Raw genomic sequence first — 25,221 nt, forward strand, 5'->3', positions numbered from 1 at the left:
GCCAAATACCTTCAATCTTTAACTAAATGTTCCTTAGGGTATCTAGTTTATAAATTGTATCCAAAGTTTTGATCCATCGACAAACATGGGTGCCATGGCTAAAAATAGAACATAGGGGTCAAATGCAGTTTTTGGCTTATATCTCAAAATCTAAAGCTTTTAGAGCAAATCTGACAAGGGGGTAAAAGTGTTCAATTGGTCAAGATCTATCAGCTCTGAAATTTTCAGACGCATCGAACGACCCATTGTTGGGTTGCTGCCACCGAATTGGTAGTTTTAACAAAATTTTGCAGTTTTTGTCGAGCCTGCGACTTTTGTCGCAGAAAGCTCAACATAGGGATAGCGATCCGGCGGCGGCGGCGTTAGCTAACTTCTTAAAAGCTTTATATTTTAGAAGATGGAAGACCTGGATGCTTCATACTTTGTATATGGATGCCTCATGTTACGAAGTTTCCGTCAGTCACATGTCCAATGTCCTTGACCTCATTTTCATGGTTCAGTGACTACTTGAAAAAAAAGTTCAGATTTTTTGTAATGTTAAATTCTCTCTTATTATAAGTAATAGGATAACTATATTTGGTATGTGCGTACCTTGCAAGGTCCTCATGCCCGTCAGACAGTTTTCACTTGACCTCGACCTCATTTCATGGATCAGTGAACAAGGTTAAGTTTTGGTGGTCAAGTCCATATCTCAGATACTATAAGCAATAGGTCTACTATATTTGGTGTATGGAATGATTGTAAGGTGTACATGTCTAGCTGGCAGGTGTCATCTGACCTTGACCTCATTTTCATGGTTCAGTGGTCAAAGTTAAGTTTTTGAGTTTTGGTCTTTCTTTCTAATACTGCATGCAATAGGTCAGCTATATTTGGTGTATGGAATGATTGTAAGGTGTACATGTCTAGCTGGCAGGTGTCATCTTACCTTGACCTCATTTTCATGGTTCAGTGGTCAAAGTTAAGTTTTTGAGTTTTGGTCTTTTTTTCTAATACTATATGCAATAGTTCAACTATATTTGGTGTATGGAAATATTTTATGATCTATATGTCAGTCACGCAGGTTTTATTTGACCTTGACCTCATTTTCAAGGTTCATTGCTCAGTGTTAAGTTTTTGTGTTTTCATCTGTTTTTCTTAAACTATAAGCAATAGGTCAACTATATTTGTTGTATGGAAGAATTGTTAGCTGTACATGCCTGCCTAGCATGGTTCATCTGACCTTGACCTCATTTTCATGGTTCATTGGTCAATGTTTAGTTTACTTGGTTAATGTTAAGTTTATGTGACAGTTGTAATAAAGCTTTATATTTAGGACTATCAACATAATATCAATGATTAGTAAAGAAGGCGAGACATTTCAGCGTGTGCACTCTTGTTTGTTATTATTGTCGAGCCTGCGACTTTTGTTGCAGAAAGCTTGACATAGGGATAGTGATCCGGCGGCGGCGTTAGCTAACTTCTTAAAAGCTTTATATTTTAGAAGGTGGAAGATCTGGATGCTTCATACTTTGTATATGGATGCCTCATGTTACGAAGTTTCCGTCAGTCACATGTCCAATGTCCTTGACCTCATTTTCATGGTTCAGTGACTACTTGAAAAAAAAGTTCAGATTTTTTGTAATGTTAAATTCTCTCTTATTATAAGTAATAGGATAACTATATTTGGTATATGCGTACCTTGCAAGGTCATCATGCCCGTCAGACAGTTTTCACTTGACCTCGACCTCATTTCATGGATCAGTGAACAAGGTTAAGTTTTCGTGGTCAAGTCCATATCTGAGATACTATAAGCAATAGGTCTACTATATTTGGTGTATGTAATGATAGTAAGGTGTACATGTCTAACTGGCAGGTGTCATCTGACCTTGACCTCATTTTCATGGTTCAGTGGTCATAGTTTAGTTTTTGTGTTTTGGTCTGTTTTTCTAATACTGTATGCAATAGGTCAACTGTATTTGGTGTATGGAAATATTTTACGATGTTCATGTCAGTCTGGCAAGTTTTATTTGACCTTGACCTCATTTTCACTGTTCATTGGTCAATGTTAAGTTTTTGTGTTTTGGTCTGTTTTTCTAATACTGTATGCAGTAGGTCAACTATATTTGGTGTCTGGAAATATTTTACGATGTACGTCAGTCTGGCATGTTTTAATTGACCTTGACCTCATTTTCAAGGTTCATTGCTAAATGTTGAGATTTGTGTTTTGGTCTGTTTTCCTAATACTGTATGCAGTAGGTCAACTATATTTGGTGTCTGGAAATATTTTATGATGTACATGTCAGTCTGGCATGTTTTAATTGACCTTGACCTCATTTTCAAGGTTCATTGCTAAATGTTGAGTTTTTGTGTTTTTGTCTGTTTTCCTAATACTGTATGCAGTAGGTCAACTATATTTGGTGTATGGAAATATTTAATGATGTACATGTCAGTCTGGCAGGTTTTATTTGACCTTGACCTCATTTTCATGGTTCATTGCTTATGTTAAGTTTTTGTGTTTTGGTCTGTTTTTCTAACACTTTAAGCAATAGGTCAACTATATTTGGTGTATGCAATGATTGTAAGGTGTATATGTCTGTCTGGCAGGTATCATCTGACCTTTACCTCATTTTCGTGGTTGATTGGTCAATGTTCAGTTTTCGTGGTTAACTTTTTTTCTTAGATACCTTAAGCAATAGGTCAACTATATTTGGAATGATTTTAATGTGTACATGTCTGTCTGGCAGGGTTCAAATGACCTTGACTTCAATTTCATGGTTCATTGGTCAATATAGAGTTTCCATGGTTTGGTCTGTTTCTTTTATACTATAAGCAATAGGTCATCTATATTCTGTGTATGGAGGGATTGTATTAAAGGTGTACATGTATTTCCGGCTTGGTTTATCTGACCTTGACCTCATTTTCTTGGATCATAAATGTTAATGTGATACTTGTAGTAAAACTTTATATGTAGGACTATCAACATAAAATCAATGGTCAGTATAGTAGGCGAGACATTTCAGCGTGTGCACTCTTGTTTTGAATATTATTATAGATATATATAAACTGTAAGCAGCAATAATGTTCAGCAAAGTAAGATCTACAAAAAAGTTAATATGACCATAATTGTCAATTGACCCCTTAAGGAGTTATTGCCCTTTAAAGACAATTTTACACAATTTGTTCATCAAGTTTGCTAACATTTAAAAATCTTCTCCTCTGAAATACAGGTGAGCGATTCAGGCTCATGAGAGCCTCTTGTTAGAAGATTATTAATTATGGTCAGATTAACCCTATACAGATTAGCAGTTTAGGTCAGATAGAGTATTTCAGAGTTCTCAAAAACCGTCGGTCCTGACCGCCAAAAATCTGCCATGACCGACAATTGCATGTGTAGTGGCAGTCCTGATGACCAACAAAATTTTGGTGGTTGTTCACTTTTATTTTACATCTTTTCGGTATTCAGATAGCTTTTAAACTGGTTACTAATGTAAACAAACATTAATTGCATAGCTCAAAATTATAGTAATACTTTTGAAAAAAAAACAGTCGTCGGTTTCTTTGGTATTCATATAGTTTTTGAACTGGTAACTACTGTAATTTAACTTTTGTAGCATAGCTCAAAATTACTGTAATACTTTTGAAAAATAACCAGTTGTAAAAGTCATCATGGCTGAAGCATGGCCCATCTGGTTCAAAGATGGTGCTAATCCCAGTGTTAAAATCATCATTTTAATGCACTTTTCACTGTAAATAATTGTAGTATAATGCATGAAACATAAACAAACATGTAATCAAACTGACAAAGTATAAAAATTAGTGAACAATGCAGAGTTCAAAATTTAATTGAAAACAACTAAATATATAACATAGAAACTAGAATGGAGTTAATATAGTATTGAGCAATGACTTACATGTAACTTATAGGTTTTCGATAAATTCAAGTAAAATTACAGGACCATCAGATTTTCTGAAGGACTACCAGATTTTTAGTCTTGGTGGTCCCAATGACCACCAGGAAAAAAAGATTTCAAGAACTCTGGTATTTACAGCTTGATTTATAGAGAGGATTAAAATTCTTTGATTTGTACACAAACTGTTTTAATGAATATTTGGTGTTCTTGTTGCAGAAAAGATACCTACAAAGATAAAGATCACACCTCCAAAGAAAAGTTCCTGTCTGTATTTTTGTCAACACTGCTTAGTCCATCTTGGGGACATTGGTAAATACAGATATTCACAAATTATTCTAAGAAACATTTTTAAAGTTTAAAAAAAAATTAAGCATAGTAACTCTACCTTTTCAGTATTTATTTCAAAATGCACATTGAAAGTCAGCTCACGTAAAAATAATAGAAAATGAAAATACAAGAATTTTTCACTACAAGTCACTAAATTTTTTTGGCATGTACATGTATCATGGTTCTGAAAATGACAGAGAGTTTCTTGGCTACAATCTTATAGAAAGGCGATGGCCCTGGTATGAGATAAAGCTGTTAAACTATTCAAGTTTTATAAACCTTAGAAAAACTGTTTATTAGTTTTCTTTTCTTGGGCAATTTTAATGATGTTTAGCTTATAATTTCATCCCATTCTCAGTCTACACACCTGAGAAAACACATCTCAGCCAAGTAGTTTTAGACGGAAATTTATCACACAGAAATATCTGCGGCCGTATAATTGTGAGATGTCATCTTCGTCCGAAGACATTTGGTTTTAAGACAATAACTTGAGTATAAGTGCATGGATCTGTATGAAAAATAGGATTGATTTTGGGGGTTATTGTCCTAACTTTTGAGAAATAAGGGGCCAAAAGGGGACATAGAACAAGCATTTTTCTTGTTTGAGTTCAATAATTTGTGTATGAGTGTATGGATCTCTATGAAATTGTACCACATTAAGGGGTTCTTTGATTTGCCAAATCTAACCATGTAATTAGATTTTGTATATTGGACCATAATAGGCAGATGTCCAATTTCAATTTTTTAAGTTCTTAGACCACATTCTTTCTGTGTCACAAACCTATGTGGTGTCAAATATTTAATCACAATCCAAATTCAGAGCTGTATAAAGCTTGAATGTTGTGTCCATACTTGCCCCAACTGTTCAGGGTTCGACCTCTGCGGTCCTATCAAGCTGCACTTGCGGAGCATTTTATTTTATTTTACATGATCAAATGGCAGTATCAAGAGCAAAATTTGGGGTTTTTACTTCATTTTTCCATATTTTCCATATTTTACTGATAGATTAATGTTTATTTTTGCATATAATGTTAAGATACAGTCTTGTGTTAATGGTTTTTTTTTCAAAACATTAATGACTTTGTCTTACCTTCATCAAACTTTATGAAATTGGAAGAAACTTCTTCATTTTTAAAAGACAGTATCCAAAGCAAAATTTTGATTGTTTCATTTTATGTTTTTTCGTACTGTACTAACAACTTAGATTTTTTGGCAGTTAACTTTAAGATACAGTCTGGAGTAAAACTTTTTAAAAATCAACACCTCTGTCAAACTTCCATGGAATTTTACAGAACTTGTACATAAGCTTCTTCATAATTAAGAGATAACATCTTGAGCAAAATTCTAATTTGTACTTATTCAATTTACTGATAAATGGACTTAGTTTTTTTTTTAAACCCAGGTGTGATTGTTTAGATGTTTAAAAGAACTATAGTAGCTTGAATAAATAATTGAATGGTTCAGATAGGTTTAATATTGTAATTGTCATTTTTATTACAGCAAGATATAGACAACAAATAGAGCAAGCTCAGACATACTACTGGCATGCAGCTAATCTAGTACCATTTAATGGTAAGTTCTCTTTCCTTCCAATGTAACATTTATTTTTTAATGATAAATAGGAATTCTGTGGGAAAAAACAACTTTTCAACATATATATGGTCTTCCAAGGTCATTTATTACATATTCCGGTCCATTTTCATCAGTAATATTAGAAAATAAATGTACCTTAGGAAAAATTAAAAAAAAAACAGAATAAATCTAATGTATACAAAGATAAGGTCCATATGGAACTAAAGTTTGTTGGAGATGTATGTATTCAACTTTCTTTTAAGCATATATATTTTGAAGTCCAGTCTTTTCAAATAAATTTTATGTATTAGTTATGAATGTCAAGGACTTGCAGACTCATCTAAGAAATTTTGGTTAAAATATTTAAAAAAAAATACATATTTGTAGCCATGAAAATGCAGTTATCCAACATTTTTATGAAAAATTATTGCTATTATAAATAGGACTATAAGTTGTCTTCATTAACTACATCTTGCGAGTTTTTTTTTTATCGTAAGTAAAAAGTAATTGTATATCTTTATGAGTGCTGACTAGTTTATTTGTATGTGCTTTTTTCAGGACAACCTTATAATCAGCTTGCAATAGTTGAAGCAGCCAGAGGTAACAAACTGTCTACTGTATTTTATTACATCAGAAGTTTAGCTGTAAGACATCCTTTCCCAGTAGCAGCAACTAATCTGGAAAAGTTATATACTAAAATATCAAGAGACATGTAAGTAGATTAGAAAGTGAAGGTGTTTCAGGTATACAGTCAATCAGATACAAATATTAAATACAAGAATTTGTCATGATTATTTTAGGTATCATATATTAAAAGGATAATGTTGAAATCTATTTTTCTACAGTTAAGGTGTTTGACCTACTTCAGTCAGATTTTGATAGGTTCTAATTAATGGACTTTCATGTCATTTGGTCTCTGGTGGAGAGTTGTCTCATTAGCAATCATACCACATCTTCTTATTTTTATATTTGATAAATCATGACAACACATAAACCAATAACACTTGTCATGGGAGTCTATTGAATTCATGATGATCAGGCATAGATTAAGCTTAATTAAGAGCATTCAGATAAATCTCTGTTGTAGAAATGGAGAACCCTTGGTATCTGCAATCTATAATTAGTTGCATAAGAGCTTTTTTATAAATTTGAAGTGAGCAGCACATTAAATGTTTATTTTTGGACTTTGCACTTTTCATTTGGTGTCTTTCTATTTAATATATCCAGACACAGACATTAACATCTTCCATTTAATGTTCTTTACTAGCAGCAAGGTTGCACTGAGCTTCAGTTGTTTTTTTTCTTTGGGGATGAAGAACATGTGTTTACCCATTATCTGGTGATGACAATATAGATGGTTAATTTATACCATGTTTTGCCTAGTAAGCATGCACTTGGTTTTAACTGTTTGATCATCATTTTCTTTAAAATTCCCAAGGATTTTTTTTCTTTTATAATAACCATGTGTCCATCATCTGAGGAAAACTACTGCTAATAATTTTAACAGATGTGATCACTGATGGTTAAACTATGTAGAACTTAATTAATCAGTGTCAATTGTCAGGTAAAATTTCTATTATTTTAGGCAAACATTGTTTGTGACCTTTTGAATTGAGTTGTAAAAAAGATAAAAAGCCTAGATTCATCAGACCATTTGATTTCCATAAGAAATGTATTGATAAACTTCATAAAAAATTAAATGCATGTTTTAAAAGTATACTTATCAGTCTTTTTATACGCCTGTTTACGGGACGTATTATGGTATACCGTTGACCCGTCCGTCCGTCGTCAACATGTCGGACATTAATTCAAAAATGCTTTAACCAATATGCATGAAACTTTGGTGAATTGTTTATATCTATTGACGTGAGCTCCCTTTCATTTTTTATAAATTTCGGATTTACCGTTTCCGAGTTTTGGGGTTTTATTCATTAAAAAAGGGGGAATTTTCCAGTTTTTATACAACCGCAAAAAGATTTTTGTGGTCGTATATTGGTATGACGTTGGCGTCGTCGTCGTCCGGCGTTGTTTGAAGACACATTGGTTTTCGCACTCTAACTTTAGTTTAAGTGAATGGATCTCTATGAAATTTTACCACAAGGTTCAATACCACAAAAGGAAGGTTGGGATTGATTTTGGGGGTTATGGTTCCAACAGTAAAGGAATTAGGGGCCAAAAAGGGGCCAAAAATAAGCATTTTTGTAACTTCCAGACATAACTTGTGTGTTAGTGTATGGATCTCTCTGACATTGTACCACAAGGTTCCATATCACAAAAGGAATGCTGGGATTGATTTTGGGGGTAATTGCCTCAATATTTTAGGAATTAGGGGCCAAAAAGGGCAAAAAACAAGCATTTTTCTAGTTTCAGGACAATAACTTGTGTGTAAGTGTATGGATCTTTCTGAAATTGTACTACAAGGTTCCATATCACAAAGGGAAAGCTGGGTTTGAGTTTGGGGGTAATTGCCCTAAACGTTTAGGAATTTGGGGCCAAAAAGGGGCCAAAAAACACATTTTTCTAGTTTCCAGACAATAACTTGTGTTCAAGTGTTTGGATCTCTCTGAAATTGTACTGCAAGGTACCATTCCACAAAGGGAAGGCTGGGATTGAGTTTGGGGGTGATGAATCATAAGGGGGTTCAAAAAATTTGGGGGGGGGGGATTTTTTTTTTTCCTTTTTTTTTTCTTTTAAAATTTTCCATTTTAAGTTGGTTATTTCTGATTTATATTTAAAAGCAAATAATAATGATATGGTAGGAGATACACACCAAACAGAATGTGTAACTTATTATATAATAAGTATTGTGCAATAGCAAGAAATTTTCAATTGTGCAGTATTGCACAATAGCAAGAAATCTTCAATTGCACAGTATTGCGCAATAGCAAGAAATCTTCAATTGCACAGTATTGCGCAATAGCAAGAAATATTCCAATAGCACAATATTGCGCAGTAGCAAGAAATTGTCAATTGTACAGTATTGCTCAATAGCAAGAAATATTTAATTGCACAGTATTGTGCAAAAGAAGATACTTCGTATAAATTGCTTATTTCTTGACCAATTTCAATGGGGTTTTATTCTTGAATTCTTGGGTTTCTTTAATATGCTGAATCTAACCGTGTATTTAGTTTTTTGGATTTTGGGCCCCGTTTTTAAATTTGTCCACATTGAGGTCCAAAGGGTCCAAAATTAAACTTTGTTTGACTTTAACAAAAATTGAATTCTTAGGGTTCTTTGATATGCTGAATCTAAACATGTATTTAGATTTGTGATTATGGGCCCAGTTTTCAAGTTGGTCCAAATCGGGGTCCAAAATTAAACTTTGTTTGATTTCAACAAAAATTGAATTATTGGGGTTCTTTGATATGCCGAATCTAACCATGTATTTAGATTCTTAATTTTTGGTTCCGTTTTCAAATTGGTCTATAGGGGTCCAAAATTAAACTTAGTTTGATTTTAACAAAAATTGAATTCTTAGGGTTCTTTGATATGCTGAATCTAAACATATATTTAGATTTTTGATTATGGGCCCAGTTTTCAAGTTGGTCCAAATCGGGGTCCAAAATTAAACTTTGTTTGATTTCAACAAAAATTGAATATGTGGGGTTATTTGATATGCTGAATCTAACCATGTATTTAGATTTTTGATTTTTGGGCCACGTTATCAACTTTGTCCACATTGAGGTCAAAAGGGTCCAAAATTAAACTTTGTTTGATTTCATCAAAAATTGAATTCTTGGGGTTCTTTGATATGCTGAATCTAACCATGTATTTAGATTTTGGATATTGGACCATAATAGGTGAATGTCCAATTTAAAATTTTTAAGTTCTTAGACCACATTCATTCTGTGTCAGAAACCTATGCTGTGTCAAATATTTAATCACAATCCAAATGCAAAGCTGTATCAAGCTTGAATGTTGTGTCCATACTTGCCCCAACTGTTCAGGGTTCGACCTCTGCGGTCGTATCAAGCTGCGCCCTGCAGAGCATTTTATTAGACAATAACTCAAAAACAATTTCTCCAATTTGCAAGAAACTTTTGTGAATTGTTCATATCTATTGACGTGAGCTCCTTTTCATTTTTTATAAATTTCGGATTTACCGTTTCCGAGTTTTGGGGTTTTATTCATTAAAAAAAGGGGGATTTTCCAGTTTTTGTCGAGCCTGCGACTTTTGTCGCAGAAAGCTCGACATAGGGATAGCGATCCGGCGGCGTTAGCTAACTTCTTAAAAGCTTTATATTTTAGAAGATGGAAGACCTGGATGCTTCATACTTTGTATATGGATGCCTCATGTTACGAAGTTTCCGTCAGTCACATGTCCAATGTCCTTGACCTCATTTTCATGGTTCAGTGACTACTTGAAAAAAAAGTTCAGATTTTTTGTAATGTTAAATTCTCTCTTATTATAAGTAATAGGATAACTATATTTGGTATGTGCGTACCTTGCAAGGTCCTCATGCCCGTCAGACAGTTTTCACTTGACCTCGACCTCATTTCATGGATCAGTGAACAAGGTTAAGTTTTCGTGGTCAAGTCCATATCTCAGATACTATAAGCAATAGGTCAAGTATATTCGGTGTATGGAAGGACTGTAAGATGTACATGTCCACCTGGTAGGTGTCATCTGACCTTGACCTCATTTTCATGGTTCAGTGGTTATAGTTAAGTTTTTGTGTTTTGGTCTGTTTTTCTTATACTGTATGCAATAGGTCTACTATATTTGGTGTATGGAATGATTGTAAGGTGTACATGTCTAGCTGGCAGGTGTCATGTGACCTTGACCTCATTTTCATGGTTCAGTGGTCAAAGTTAAGTTTTTGAGTTTTGGTCTTTCTTTCTAATACTGCATGCAATAGGTCAGCTATATTTGGTGTATGGAATGATTGTAAGGTGTACATGTCTAGCTGGCAGGTGTCATCTTACCTTGACCTCATTTTCATGGTTCAGTGGTCAAAGTTAAGTTTTTGAGTTTTGGTCTTTTTTTCTAATACTATATGCAATAGTTCAACTATATTTGGTGTATGGAAATATTTTATGATCTATATGTCAGTCACGCAGGTTTTATTTGACCTTGACCTCATTTTCAAGGTTCATTGCTCAGTGTTAAGTTTTTGTGTTTTCGTCTGTTTTTCTTAAACTATAAGTAATAGGTCAACTATATTTGTTGTATGGAAGAATTGTTAGCTGTACATGCCTGCCTAGCATGGTTCATCTGACCTTGACCTCATTTTCATGGTTCATTGGTCAATGTTTAGTTTACTTGGTTAATGTTAAGTTTATGTGACAGTTGTAATAAAGCTTTATATTTAGGACTATCAACATAATATCAATGATTAGTAAAGAAGGCGAGACATTTCAGCGTGTGCACTCTTGTTAGACAATAACTCAAAAACAATTTCTCCAATTTGCAAGAAACTTTGGTGAATTGTTTATTTCTATCGACATGAGCTCCCTTTTGATTTTTATAAATTTCAGACTATACGTTTCCGATTTATGGGGTTTTATTCATTACAAAAAGGGGGATTTTCCAGTTTTTGGACAATAACTCAAAAATGCTTTTAGCATTTTTTATGAAACTTTGGTCAATTGTTTTTATCTATTTTTGTAATCTCCCTTTTGATTTTTATAAATTTTAGATTTTATGTTTCCGAGTCATAAGATTTTATTTGTTTATAGCCATAAGATTTTATTTGTTTATAGTATTACACAACAGCACAGTGTATTGCACAACAGCAAGAAATCTTTCATATAACCAATTTCAAGTTCTTTGACTACATTTATTCAGAAACCTATAATATATCAAATATTTAATTCACTCCAAATTCAGACCTGTATCAAGCTTGAATATTGTGTCCATTTTTGCCCCAACTGTTCAGGGTTGGACCTCTGCGGGCGTATCCAGCTGCGCTCAGCGAAGCAGTTTATTATTATCTTAACAAAATTATGTGCATGACAGACAAATGAAGACACCACATAACCGAGGTTGTTAATTATCAGTCTAAGTCATAAGTAACTATTATGCTTATTTCATTGAAGAAAACAATAATTTTAGACAAAAATGTGTGCTGAAAATTCCCATCAATATTAACAATATAAAAACATGCAGATGTGTTAACACAAAAACAAAAGCTGAATCACCATTACATCATGGTAATGCCTGGTCTAAATCTTATTGTAGATTAAAGGATGAAGAGTGATTACATTTACACCAAATACACCAATGAAAAAGTTCAAAGTGTAAATCTGATATGAAAGAAATACTTATGTATAACACATTTTTTTATTTACTAGATAATATTTGTTTAGATTAGTTTGCTTCATTTTTAGGTGTGACTTTAAAGGAAAATTGTCTGTCAGTGAAATGATTACAGCTTTTCTACAGTTCCAAGCTTATGTACATCTCTGCAATGGTATGTAAAATATTTCCCAAAATCATCTTTAAACTTGATTTAAATGATGAATTAATGGCTTTCCATTTTAGGGAATTTATACCAGGATTACACCCTGATAATTTTCATTTATAAATAAAAATATTTGTTGATGTTCCATGGTGAAGTGAAAAATAATTTGATATCTGTGACTACAGCAAGTATTGTTCTGTACTTAGCATTTCCATCCCTTATGATTATCTTTGTCATTTCCATCCCTTATGATTATCTTTGTCATTTCCATCCCTTAAGATAATCATAAGGGATGGAAATGACAAAGATAATCATAAGGGATGGAATTGACAAAGATAATCATAAGGGATGGAATTGACAAAGATAATCATAAGGGATGAAAATGACAAAGATAATCATAAGGGATGGAAATGCTAAGTACAGAACAATACTTGCTGTAGTCACAGATATCAAATTATTTTTCACTTCACCATGGAACATCAACGAATATTTTTATTTATAAGTGAAAATTATCAGGGTGTAATCCTGGTATAAATTCCCTAAAATGGAAAGCCATTAATCTTTGTCATTTCCATCCCTTATGATTATCTTTGTCATTTCCATCCCTTATGATTATCTTTGTCATTTCCATCCCTTATGATTATCTTTGTCATTTCCATCCCTTATGATTATCTTTGTCATTTCCATCTTTTATGATTATCTTTGTCAATTCCATCCCTTATGATTATCTTGTCTCCACCTAATGTTATGTATGTCCTTAAAACCTATGAGTATATAAGTTCTAGGAAGCACTAGAGCAGCTACATACTATCAGTTTTAAGATTCAGTGAAATAAGATTTTACTCTGACCATAAAATTGTGTATCTTTAATTATTTTAATGCTTTATATGACAAATATTGTTTGATTTCAGATCTTGACAAGGCATCTTTCTTGAGTGAGAAACTTTTACAAGCTTTACCCGCTCATGTGACTTCTCAGAGTTTCCCATCACATATACTGGTGCAGATTGTTGCTATTAATATCTTTGCCATGCAGCATGCTAGACGACAGATAGATGGAGAGAATGATGATTATACTGCTGAACAATTGACATCAGATGAAGAAAGGGCCTTTGAACTCATGCTGCTATTTACTAGTAAGTTGTCAGTTAATTGATGGGTTATATTATGACAGTGTTATGTTATCCACAAGGAATCATGTTTGACCATTTGCTTTCGAGCGAACTTTCTTATCCTCAAACTTTTAAATTTTGTTTGGCTAACAGAGAAACATCAAGTACCATGTTACCTTTAGACATTATTTGGACTTAAAACTGAGATTTGCATACAACTGCAACCATTATGTGTGCTAGATAAATGAAATCTGGTGGAACATTATAGTATAATGATTTTCCTTTTCACAGATGTAGATAAATATGGTTATGGCGTTGAATTGTGTCCATATTTCTTGATAGGTTAAATCTGTTTTTAATTTCACTTTTCAGAAAATTATGATGGTATGTCAGTTAAATTTAATATTGCAACCATATTATAAAGATCAACCAAATTCATCAACATCTAAGTTTCTATATGACTTTGGTAAATTTTTAGTTAAAGTTCATTTCAGAAAAAAATATGATAATATATCAATGATGTTTTTGCTAATTCTGGCAAGTTGTTTTAACAAGTCTAGGTGTTTTAGTTTTTGTCGAGCCTGCGACTTTTGTCGCAGAAAGCTCGACATAGGGATAGCGATCCGGCGGCGGCGGCGGCGGCGGCTACGGCGGCGGCGGCGGCGGCGTTAGCTAACTTCTTAAAAGCTTTATATTTTAGAAGATGGAAGACCTGGATGCTTCATACTTTGTATATGGATGCCTCATGTTACGAAGTTTCCGTCAGTCACATGTCCAATGTCCTTGACCTCATTTTCATGGTTCAGTGACTACTTGAAAAAAAAGTTCAGATTTTTTGTAATGTTAAATTCTCTCTTATTATAAGTAATAGGATAACTATATTTGGTATGTGCGTACCTTGCAAGGTCCTCATGCCCGTCAGACAGTTTTCACTTGACCTCGACCTCATTTCATGGATCAGTGAACAAGGTTAAGTTTTCGTGGTCAAGTCCATATCTCAGATACTATAAGCAATAGGTCTAGTATATTCGGTGTATGGAAGGACTGTAAGGTGTACATGTCCAACTGGCAGGTGTCATCTGACCTTGACCTCATTTTCATGGTTCAGTGGTTATAGTTAAGTTTTTGTGTTTTGGTCTGTTTTTCTTATACTGTATGCAATAGGTCTACTATATTTGGTGTATGGAATGATTGTAAGGTGTACATGTCTAGCTGGCAGGTGTCATCTGACCTTGACCTCATTTTCATGGTTCAGTGGTCAAAGTTAAGTTTTTGAGTTTTGGTCTTTTTTTCTAATACTGCATGCAATAGGTCAGCTATATTTGGTGTATGGAATGATTGTAAGGTGTACATGTCTAGCTGGCAGGTGTCATCTTACCTTGACCTCATTTTCATGGTTCAGTGGTCAAAGTTAAGTTTTTGAGTTTTGGTCTTTTTTTCTAATACTATATGCAATAGTTCAACTATATTTGGTGTATGGAAATATTTTATGATCTATATGTCAGTCACGCAGGTTTTATTTGACCTTGACCTCATTTTCAAGGTTCATTGCTCAGTGTTAAGTTTTTGTGTTTTCGTCTGTTTTTCTTAAACTATAAGCAATAGGTCAACTATATTTGTTGTATGGAAGAATTGTTAGCTGTACATGCCTGCCTAGCATGGTTCATCTGACCTTGACCTCATTTTCATGGTTCATTGGTCAATGTTTAGTTTACTTGGTTAATGTTAAGTTTATGTGACAGTTGTAATAAAGCTTTATATTTAGGACTATCAACATAATATCAATGATTAGTAAAGAAGGCGAGACATTTCAGCATGTGCACTCTTGTCTTCAAATAGGATCTTTAATATTTTCAAAGTTGTGATCGCCGTAATGGGTGAAGGGGTAATCTTTGTCTTATAGGTACATTGTCTAGTATTTTTATTTTTCAGTTTCCATATTGGATGTCCTGTTGCAGTACACACCTAAACATGACCACAAGTTGCGAGAATTTTTCACTCTACCATCAGTCAAACTTTTGCTTGATTGGTTTCGATTGAATCCAGTACATTTATCCAATCCTATTGTCAAAATATCAGGGTAAGTGATAGACCCGTTCCTTCTTTTCTCCAATCCTATTGTCAAGATATCAGGGTAAGTGATAGACCAGTTCCTTCTTTTCTCTAATCCTATTGTCAAAATACCAAGGTACATTACAGGGATTGAAATTTGCAGGGGGAGGAGGAGACTAGCCAATGACTCTTAAAAATTTGAGCGAGGCTACTAATTTTATCCATATATTTGCTTAGTCATATAACACTGGGCCATCAAAAATTTTGGCTGGGCTACCACTTTGAAAATTTTTAGTTTCCATCCCTGAAGTACGAGACCTGTTTCACCTGCATCAAGTACATTCACTTTTAATGTGGTAAAATTTATGGTGTTATCTTTATAAAATTTGGAAAGTAAGCTAATATTTGTTTTAAGCACTGTTGTGTTTCTTGAATTAAGAAAAAGATATTGTTATTTTTTGACATTGAACTCAAAGGCAAGATTTCTGTATATCTTTTTTATTGTTTTCTTTCATATTTAACATATAAGAAAATAACTATATAGCCATGTGGCCTTTTTAAAAATATTATTTTGATTTTTGATACAGATATTACTAAATATGGTATTTTCTATTTCTTTACAGATTATGGATAAATCTTTGCAAAGTACTGAATAATATTAAACCTCCACAAACAAAGAAAGATGAGCCTATTGATCTTACTAAGTGTAGGTATTCATGCTAACTATTTGGTATGAGGGCATTTGTATTAGATTGTGAATATACAAAGTAATGGCTATCCTAATACAGGAGAACCTGGGCAATATCAAAGGCAACAGTTCACAGTTATAGTATGCTGAAGAAGAAAAAACATTTATATTGATTCAACTTTACGGAAAACAAAGTTTATGTTGTATTAATTCATGACACACAATCCCTACACACACTGGACAAATCCAAATCCAAAAGCAAAGGAACAGCACTTTTATTGCTTTTCTTAATCTCCAAGTCCCAGTTCAATAAAAGCTCACACTTCACTGCAAATACAAGACAACCCTTTACACCTGCTTAAACAGATTTCATTGCTAGATGTCCATCTATTTATGTGTGTATAAGAGCTGTAATATCAACAAATTACTAATAAGAACATTTGACAGTGATAAGTCTTTTCAACAAGTGTGAAGAAAAACCAAATTAAACACTTTTTAAATAAGACTTTCTTGTCCTGTACATCCATCCTTTCTCCTTTCTATTTCTAACTTACATCATAACTAACTTACATCATAAGTTTAACAATTATAAAACATCTGGTGTTAAATAAAAGTAACCTATTATTTACTTGCATTGGTTGGTGTAACTAGCAGAAGTGCTATCTAATCTATTCAGTTATATTTCAGAAATTTGAAAAAATAAAGAATCATACTAGATGCCACAACAATTTATTCTTGAAAAATATTTAAAAAATTGCCATGAATGCTAATACATAAACTGTTCCTATTGGACTTTAATTGGACTATAAATGTGTTGTTCAAATAATTTCAGATGAAGAATTGCCATTACCTGAAGATACTGAACTCCGATGTTTTCAGCCACTGGAAAAAGCACATAGGTATTTGTATAGCTTGTCATCTTGAATTAGTTAGTAAAATTTGCCACTGGATGTTGAATAAAACAACAGTCTGGCATTTTATTAATTGATCAGCTTTAAGATGCATTTAGCCCCTCCTCCAACATACAATCTTTTCAAGCAAGCCATATTTTAGCAATGTCTGAAGAATCAGCAATTTTTATTTAAAAAAATCAGCAAAATGCAGAAAATTTTTGTTTGTGGAACTTGTAATTTTCCCATAATAGACATCGTGATCTTGATAAATAAAATGATTTTGATTGATCGAAACACTTATAACTGGATGTGCAGTGTAATTAATTAGTATATTGAAATAAAAGGAGCGTCCCAGTATTGTTAAAAAATTAGCCTGAAAAGCTATTGATATTTTGATATTTCCTAAGAGCTTTGGATTTTTTTATTATTTACTGAACAACAGGAAGGTAATGATGAACTAATGTCTTTGTATCCACATTTTCACATTTCTTATTAGTCCCCTACCTACAAAGTAGAAGGGGACTTTAGGTTTGCACTCCATTCGTCTATCTGTCTGTCCTTCTGTCAGTCCGGCAAATCAGTTTTCCATACTTTTTTCTTCATTCTTGAAGATATTGATTGGATATTTGATATATTGTTTTATCATGACAAGTTACAGATCAAGTTCGAATTTTGTTCTGGTCTGATGATTTTGTGCAGAGTTATGGTCCTTGGACTTGGGAAATTCACTCAAATATTCAGTTTTCCGCACTTTTTTTCGTCATTCTTGAAGATATTGATTTAATAATTGGTACATTGTTTTATCATGACAAGTTACAGATCTAAATCGAATTTTGTTCAGGTCTGATGATTTTGTGCAGAGTTATGTTCCTTGGACTTAGAAAATTCACTCAAATAATCAGTTTTCCGCACTTTTTTTCGTCATGCTTGAAGATATTGATTTGATAATTGGTATATAGTTTTATCATGACAAGTTAGAGACCAAGTTTGAATTTTGTTTCGGTTTGATGATTTTTTGCTGAGTTATGGTCCTTGGACTTAGAAAATTCACTTAAATTATCAGTTTTCCGCACTTTTTTTCGTCATGCTTGAAGATATTGACTTGATATTTGTTATATAGTTTACACCATGACAAGTTATAGATTAAGTTAGCATTTTGTTCCAGTACAATTAATTTTTAACTGGTAGGGGACTATGTATTGCCATGCAATTACTCTCAGAATGCTTGTTATAATTGGACCATACAATCAGGCTTATAAAATTAGACAAATTATACAAAAAACTTATAGAATTTGGTATACTACACAAAAATTGATTTATAAGTTGTTACTTGATTTTAAGTACTGTGAGAACTACATAAGAAACTTTCATATAAAAAACTATAAATTAAGTGGTACATACCCACAATGATATTTATTTATTACAGTTGCTATAGCTACAGTAGACTACCGAGTGATGGCCTTCCCCAGGAAATTGAATGCCACTTAAGATGTCAGAGAATTCTCAGCCATGGTAGATGGGTTGCTGAAGAACATAGCAAGTAAGATTATTTGAAACTACACTGTATTTATATCTCTGATATAGCTATTTGACTTTAGTATATAGACACACATAAGACCTTTTCACAAATATTAGAACCACTAGGCTCAAATTTCATCATGGGTAATAGTTTATTGTTATGAAGGTTGTCATTATATTGTAATGATTAAGCATTTAGAATAGTTACTGACATAGGTTACATTTATATCTTTACCATAGTTATAAACTATAGCAATGATCTTTAAAGATATTCTCCGAAGTGATACACACTGCATCTTGGAATATCTCAAGGTCATCATCAAATGGTTCTCAAATCATTTTCAAACATTTCATATACGTTTGTGGCAAACATCAGTTAGACAGCAAATCAACAACACAAAACAACCAAAAGACGTTTAGAGGTCAAAATACAGTCTTCTTTGAATTTAATTGTTATAGACATTGTTGTGAAGCACATGTCAATTGGTTAATGTAAATGAAATAAATTGATTAAAATTTTAATGCCATGTTGCGGATTAAAGATTTACCTTTATAAATGGTTCTTAAAACAGATTATTTTCAATCATTTTTACTGAAGTTTCTAATCATCTTTATTACAGTTATAAACTGTAGCAATAATCTGTTCCAAAGTGATTAAGTCAATGTCTTTCTTTGTTGTTTTAGTCTGAACCTATTGGTAATACAAAATATAAAGGCTCAACATCTACAGTTTACATCACCTGTTATCCCAAACAAGTCACATATTGGTAAGTATTATCTTATAGTTTTCTCTTTTATGTGTGTCTGAATTCAGCTACAAACATTATCTTACATTAACATTTATGGAAGTCGTTCTTCATCTCAAAGTTAGAGTGAAAACTTAAAGTGACTACTACCAAGCAAAATGTCCAACCACAAGTTCAATCGGTCTGAGTGATATTCTTTGTGTGATGTGTATAATAGCTCATATGTGTATTGAAGAACTCCACTGCTGTGTAATCTCAACAATCATAAACTACATTGGGAAAGAAATCTTACAAATAAAGTCATAATTTGCCATAAGAAATCTCAGCTCATAAAATAGATACAATTCAAACATTACAATAAACGTTGGGGTCATCAAGATAATTGTTAGATTACTTAGCAGGAAATAATGAATGAATAAGACATTTAATTTTTGGTGAGGTAATCTTTCCCCTCCCTCATTCATGGTCCATTGACTTTGCATAATTTTGTGTACTGTTCAAGATACCCATCCTATCATGTTGCCAAGTGTACAGGAAGTTGTACAGAATTGCCATTTGATATCTAGCATTTACAATATGCTATCAAAGTTATACACAGGGAAGGCATATCTGTTTCAACAGTTCATTTTTAACTACCCATTTGAATAGACAGAATTATCAGAAACACATTACAAAAAAGAAAATGCCTCATTGAATTGTCAACTTCTTTTTTTTGTAGGTATAAATAAAATTATATCTGCATCCAGTCCTGAAAAGAAATCTCGCCAAAATGTTGCAATACAGGTATTAAAATAGATAACAGTCATACAGAAGGATTTCAAACTTATACAAAATACTTGCAGATATTTGGTATTCTATTTCACTTTAATGAGTCTGAACAAGTAATGATAGATAAAATATGGTTATTAATGTGAATTTTTTAAAATAGTTATTTGGAGATAAATATATTGTATTTACGATGTTGCTCACTGTTTAAATATTGGTGGGATTTAATTTGCTTTATGAAGTAATTAGGGTCTACTAAAAATTGGCAGTTCCCTGTAGTAATAAAGCTGTCTGTTCATCTGTTGTTCCATCCATACTTTAATTTCATATGGTAAGTCAAGATTGACTCAACTGATTTCAATAATTGTTCTTACCTTTAAAAGGAATGTCTTATTTGTTTTGATGAAATCCATTTTTAGTAAAAGTTGGTAAAAAAAAAACTGTTGTGAGAAATAGTTTTTGTAATGAAAAATCTTCAAAAGTGTGAGTATGACTGGGACACGAAATAACATCAAGATTTCTCAAAATGACCTTCAACTTTGAAATTGTAGTAAGTGTATGCACTGTGCCTCACATAAAGTTAATAGCATACATTTAAATATGGTGAACTACTGAAAGAAATGTTATCACATTACATGAATTGATTCAGAACAATTCACTAGACTATCTTAAATTGAAAAATGGAGAGAGTTTGTAATCACATATAACCCTTTATTTTATAACATGAGAAATGAATTTTGAAGGCTATTATACAGAAACAGACTAAAGGCAAAGATGAGACTATAAAGCCTAACAAATCTGAAGAAAAGGTAGGACAGTATTTAGTGAAATCATTTGATAGTTTATAAGCTATTTATTTATATCCATAATTTTAGTATCTGGTATTTTTTGTTTCAGTTGTAACCGTAAGTTCTATCAAAACATAGCTTACATTTTTCGTTTGGCATTTTTGTTACTTTTGGCAGACTTCTGAATGTCTTAAGTAACCAAATCAAGATACAAAAATCTAGGTTTGAGGAAATCTTGTGTCTATTGTTAGAATGTTGCACTATACAGCTTCACTAAAGGGTTTGTTACCTCTTTGCCAGAGGAAAAACTTTTCTATGTGATACATGTAAATTAACCTAAAGATAATGAAATCAGGTTGAATGGACAGAATGAAAGAATTTGAGTTATCAGTTACTTTTATAGTTGTCCTGAATATGTTAAGAAAAGGCAACCAGAGGAATACATTGGTTTATCCATAATTGAAGGAAATAGAATGTTTTTCTGTAATAATGCATCAACTCTAGAAGTTGGGACTATATTGCATTCACCTTGTTTGTCAGTTCTATTATCCCCTTTGTCCAACAAATATTTTCCTCACACTTTTCTCAAGTACTACTGTCAGAACAGAAGAACTCCATATTTGGTCAATTTGTTGAATGAACTTAAAAATTTTACATATTTTTCTCAAAGACTGTTGACCAGAATTATTTAATATTTAGTCAGCAGCACACAGTGATGAGTTGTAGCATGTGAGCCCTTTGTGGATCATTCAGACACCCATTTCCTGTTTTCTGATACTTTGAATCACTAGTGAGGTATGCTTGCAAACATTCTTAGGTCAGCCAGCTTATCGTGAGGTTAACAAGGTCAAAATATATTCAGTTGTAGTTAAGTCCCAGAACTGGAAAGTAGTGTGTAGATATCATTTGTCATATCACATTAAAAAAAATCACTTAAATTGTATTTGTCTGCACTTTTTGCTGTACATGCAAATGTAATTCCTATTTTTGGTTTGTTGTTGTAATAAGAATTTAAAGATCAGATTTGCATTTTGTTCAATTTGGTCTACTTCTGTTGGAACTCCAGTATGTGATTTATTTGCTACATTTGGGGTACATGGTCATGCATGTAGTAATTTCACCTTGACTACCCATGAGGGTCTGGCACGGTTGCTACAAGTCTAGTTGTGTACAATTACACACATGTACTGTAAACCAACATATAATTTGTGAGCTATTCGTTATTTGTGAGTAGAAAAATAATGCAAGTATAAATCATGTTGAATATGTAAAACTTGGATATACCCTTATATAAATACATCAACAACTTTAAAAAATACAAAAAGAAATTGCAACAAGTTGGCTAGAAATGGCAAAATGCGAAAAAAATCATCTGTGAAAAAGTTAGTTATCAACTGATGATTTTGTTAGAGGATAAAACCTACGAAATAAAATGAAAAAGAATAATTTGGAATTTAAATATATCATGTTATAAACAATCTACTCCATTCAGCAAAATGGTACCCTTCTACCTCTAATAAAATTCTAAATTGTTTATTTTTTAATTTGTACAAAAATTGTCAGTGTGCTTTATTTTTATATGACAGCAAAAAAATTTTTGGGATCGTATAATGGTATAATGTCGTCGTCGTCCGAAGATACATTGGTTTCCGGACAATAACTTTAGTTTAAGTGAATGGATCTCTATGAAATTTTTTAAGAAGGTTCAATACCACAAAAAGAAGGTTGGGATTGATTTTGGGGATGATGGTCCCAACCGTTTAGGAAATAGGGGTCCAAAAGGGGCCCAAAACAAGCATTTTTCTAGTTTCAGGATAATAACTTGTGTATAAGTATTTCGATTGCTCTGAAATTGTACCACAATGTTTAATACCACAAGTAGAAGGTTGGGATTCATCTTAGGGGTTATGGGGCCAACAGTTTAGGAATAAAGGGCCAAAAAGGGGCCAAAAACAAGCATTTTTCTAGTTTCCAGACCATAACTTGTGTGTAATTAAGTGTATGGATCTCTCTGACATTGTAACAAAAGGTTCCATATCACAAAGGGAAGTCTGGGATTGAGGTTGGGGTCAATTGCCCAAAACATGTAGGAATTAGGGGCCAAAAAGAAGCATTTTTCTAGTTTCCAGACAATAACTTGTGTATAAGTGTATGGATCTCTCTGAAATTGTACTACAAGGTTCCATACTACAAAGGAAAGGCTGGGATTGAGTAATGGGGTTATTGCTCCAAGGAGGGTTTCAAACAGTTGGGGGGGGGGGGGGGGGGATTTTTTTTTCAATTTTTTCAGGGGATTCATATTTTTTTTCAAAATTTTTCGTATATTGAATTTTTCAAAATTTTCAAGAAGAAATCTTCCATTGCACAGTATTGCGCAATAGATTTGAAAGATCTTTGACCACATTTATTTTGTGTCAGAAACCTATATTATGTCAAAAATTTGATCACAATCCAAATTCAGACAGTATCAAGCTTGAATATTGTGTCCAAATTTGCCCCAACTGTTAGGGTTCGACCTCTGCAGTCGTATCAGGCTGCGCTCAGCGAAGCAGTTTATTATCATTTAACCTCTTCAGTTAGGACAGGAAATCATGATCTCTGGTCAGGTCAAACTGAACGATTGAAAATCAATATTTGCTGCTTCATCCCTCAGTACAAGGCATTTATGAGTAAGGTCAAAGACTGGTTTGCTTGGAGTCAGAATTATGATTATGGGTAGGGTAAGATGTCTTCCTGCAAACTATTACCATGTGAGCTACATTGATCAGTGTTTCATCCTAGTATATATACAATATATGTACATTGTCGGAAAACATAAAATTTATTTGTATGAGCTTTAGAAACAGGACAAAAAGCGAGGCTCGCGAGCTTTTCTCCTGTTTCGCAGCGAGTACAAATAAATTTTATATTTTCCGACAATGTACATTTATTGTTTTTATCCTGAAATTTACTCCCAATACTTGAAACTTCAGTGATTAAAACCAAATCATTGTCTCTAATCTCTCAAAGAAATCGACATGGTTTAAACGCAGACCGCAAAGAGGACCCCAAAATGAACTGGTACGGAAAAAGAAATATCTATATTACAGCTTGCTCAACATGGAAGTGGGGGTAACAGGAGACTTTACTTGTACAAGTACAATTAAAGCAAAAATTTATTTGTATACCTGTTATTTGTACAATAGTTGGCTGATTGCAGGATAAAAAACAGGGTTCATATTCTGAACACATTAACATTTTGCTTACTGATTTGCATGTTATTTTTGCCTCTGGATTTTAAACACCAATTCATCGTCATCATCGGTTGTTGTCGTCGTCGTTGTCTATTTTATTTTTAATGAAAAAATAATTTTACTGAGTTGAGGTCATTTTAAAACATATACATGTTCTTTGAGCACGTAGGTTCTTTATTCAAACAAGAACATTGACTAAGTTTTTTTTTTTTCAGATAAAAATAGTCACAACTACTATAGACAAGTCAGTGGAATCACAATTAGGTCCTGCATCTCCAAAATATTTACTTGGTACACCAACCAATCAACCAGAATTTATGAAAACAACTACATCATCAAAACCAGCAAATCCAAATATTCCTCCAAGACTTCAGCAACAACCACCAAGACTACAAAAACAATTGCTAGCACAACAACAAGCTAGGCAACAGTCCCAAGAAAAACAGTTGTGGGAACCAGATAAAGATAGTCCAAAGCCTTCATCTTCCAATACATCATTTGAAGTCATACGTCAGTCATCATCAGGTTCATCCTTATGGGAACCAGAAAACACTTCACAGAAATGGGAATCTGATAATGATATGACATGGAAACCACAACATGTATGGGATCCTGACTCAGACACATCTCAAAGAAAGCCTATTTCTCAACCACCCAAATTGTGGGAACCTAAAACTGGCAAGTTCAAAATCGTTGAGACTAATGATTCCCAGTCACAGAGATCTAGTAATATACATGCCTGGGCAAGTCCACAGCAAGAAGTGAGTCAACCTTTGCCTACACCTTCCTTCCCACCACCATCTGGACAGGCAACAGCAGAAAGGCAGGCAGCACCCCAGCAACAAGGACAGACAACACAACCCTTCAATCAGTTTATGATGTTTAGACCTGATTTTAGGTAAACCTTAATGCTAAAAACTTAATTATTAACATTGAACTGACTGCAATCAGAAACTGCTTCTTACTTTTTTTTATTAGAAGAAGAAATTGAAAAAACAATTGCAGTCCCTCCCTTCAAGAATATTTTAAAGAAAAATATCTCCATTGAAAATTATTATATTTCAAGTCAACATAAAATGTAAATCAAATAAGATTAAATATTAACTCAAAAATTATCAATGAAATCTGGAATGGGTAACTAGCTTTGAACTGATAGAAAAAAACTATTTTTTTTATGCCCCACCTACGATAGTAGGAGGGGCATTTTGTTTTCTGGTCTGTGCGTCTGTTCG

General features: G+C 33.0%; 2 protein-coding genes across 7 annotated transcripts in view; one reads left to right on the forward strand and one right to left on the reverse strand.

Annotated features, from left to right (window-relative positions):
* The window catches only part of LOC127728572 (uncharacterized), an 879,051-nt gene that overhangs the window by 784,987 nt on the left and 68,843 nt on the right, over positions 1 to 25,221 (reverse strand). The window lies entirely within an intron of this gene.
* LOC127728570 (nonsense-mediated mRNA decay factor SMG7-like) overlaps positions 1 to 25,221 on the forward strand; it is a 47,665-nt gene that overhangs the window by 13,060 nt on the left and 9,384 nt on the right. Inside the window, exons 7-19 of the mRNA XM_052236044.1 lie at positions 4,107 to 4,199; positions 5,718 to 5,789; positions 6,348 to 6,501; positions 12,121 to 12,203; positions 13,106 to 13,330; positions 15,239 to 15,386; positions 15,982 to 16,064; positions 16,879 to 16,945; positions 18,366 to 18,479; positions 19,142 to 19,224; positions 19,922 to 19,986; positions 20,712 to 20,777; positions 24,205 to 24,887. Coding sequence (XP_052092004.1) covers positions 4,107 to 4,199; positions 5,718 to 5,789; positions 6,348 to 6,501; positions 12,121 to 12,203; positions 13,106 to 13,330; positions 15,239 to 15,386; positions 15,982 to 16,064; positions 16,879 to 16,945; positions 18,366 to 18,479; positions 19,142 to 19,224; positions 19,922 to 19,986; positions 20,712 to 20,777; positions 24,205 to 24,887 — 1,936 coding nt within the window. The remainder of the gene's footprint in view (positions 1 to 4,106; positions 4,200 to 5,717; positions 5,790 to 6,347; positions 6,502 to 12,120; positions 12,204 to 13,105; positions 13,331 to 15,238; positions 15,387 to 15,981; positions 16,065 to 16,878; positions 16,946 to 18,365; positions 18,480 to 19,141; positions 19,225 to 19,921; positions 19,987 to 20,711; positions 20,778 to 24,204; positions 24,888 to 25,221) is intronic.

The sequence above is a fragment of the Mytilus californianus genome, unplaced genomic scaffold (genome assembly GCF_021869535.1).
Source record: "Mytilus californianus isolate M0D057914Y unplaced genomic scaffold, xbMytCali1.0.p SCAF_2, whole genome shotgun sequence".
Taxonomy (NCBI): domain Eukaryota; kingdom Metazoa; phylum Mollusca; class Bivalvia; order Mytilida; family Mytilidae; genus Mytilus; species Mytilus californianus.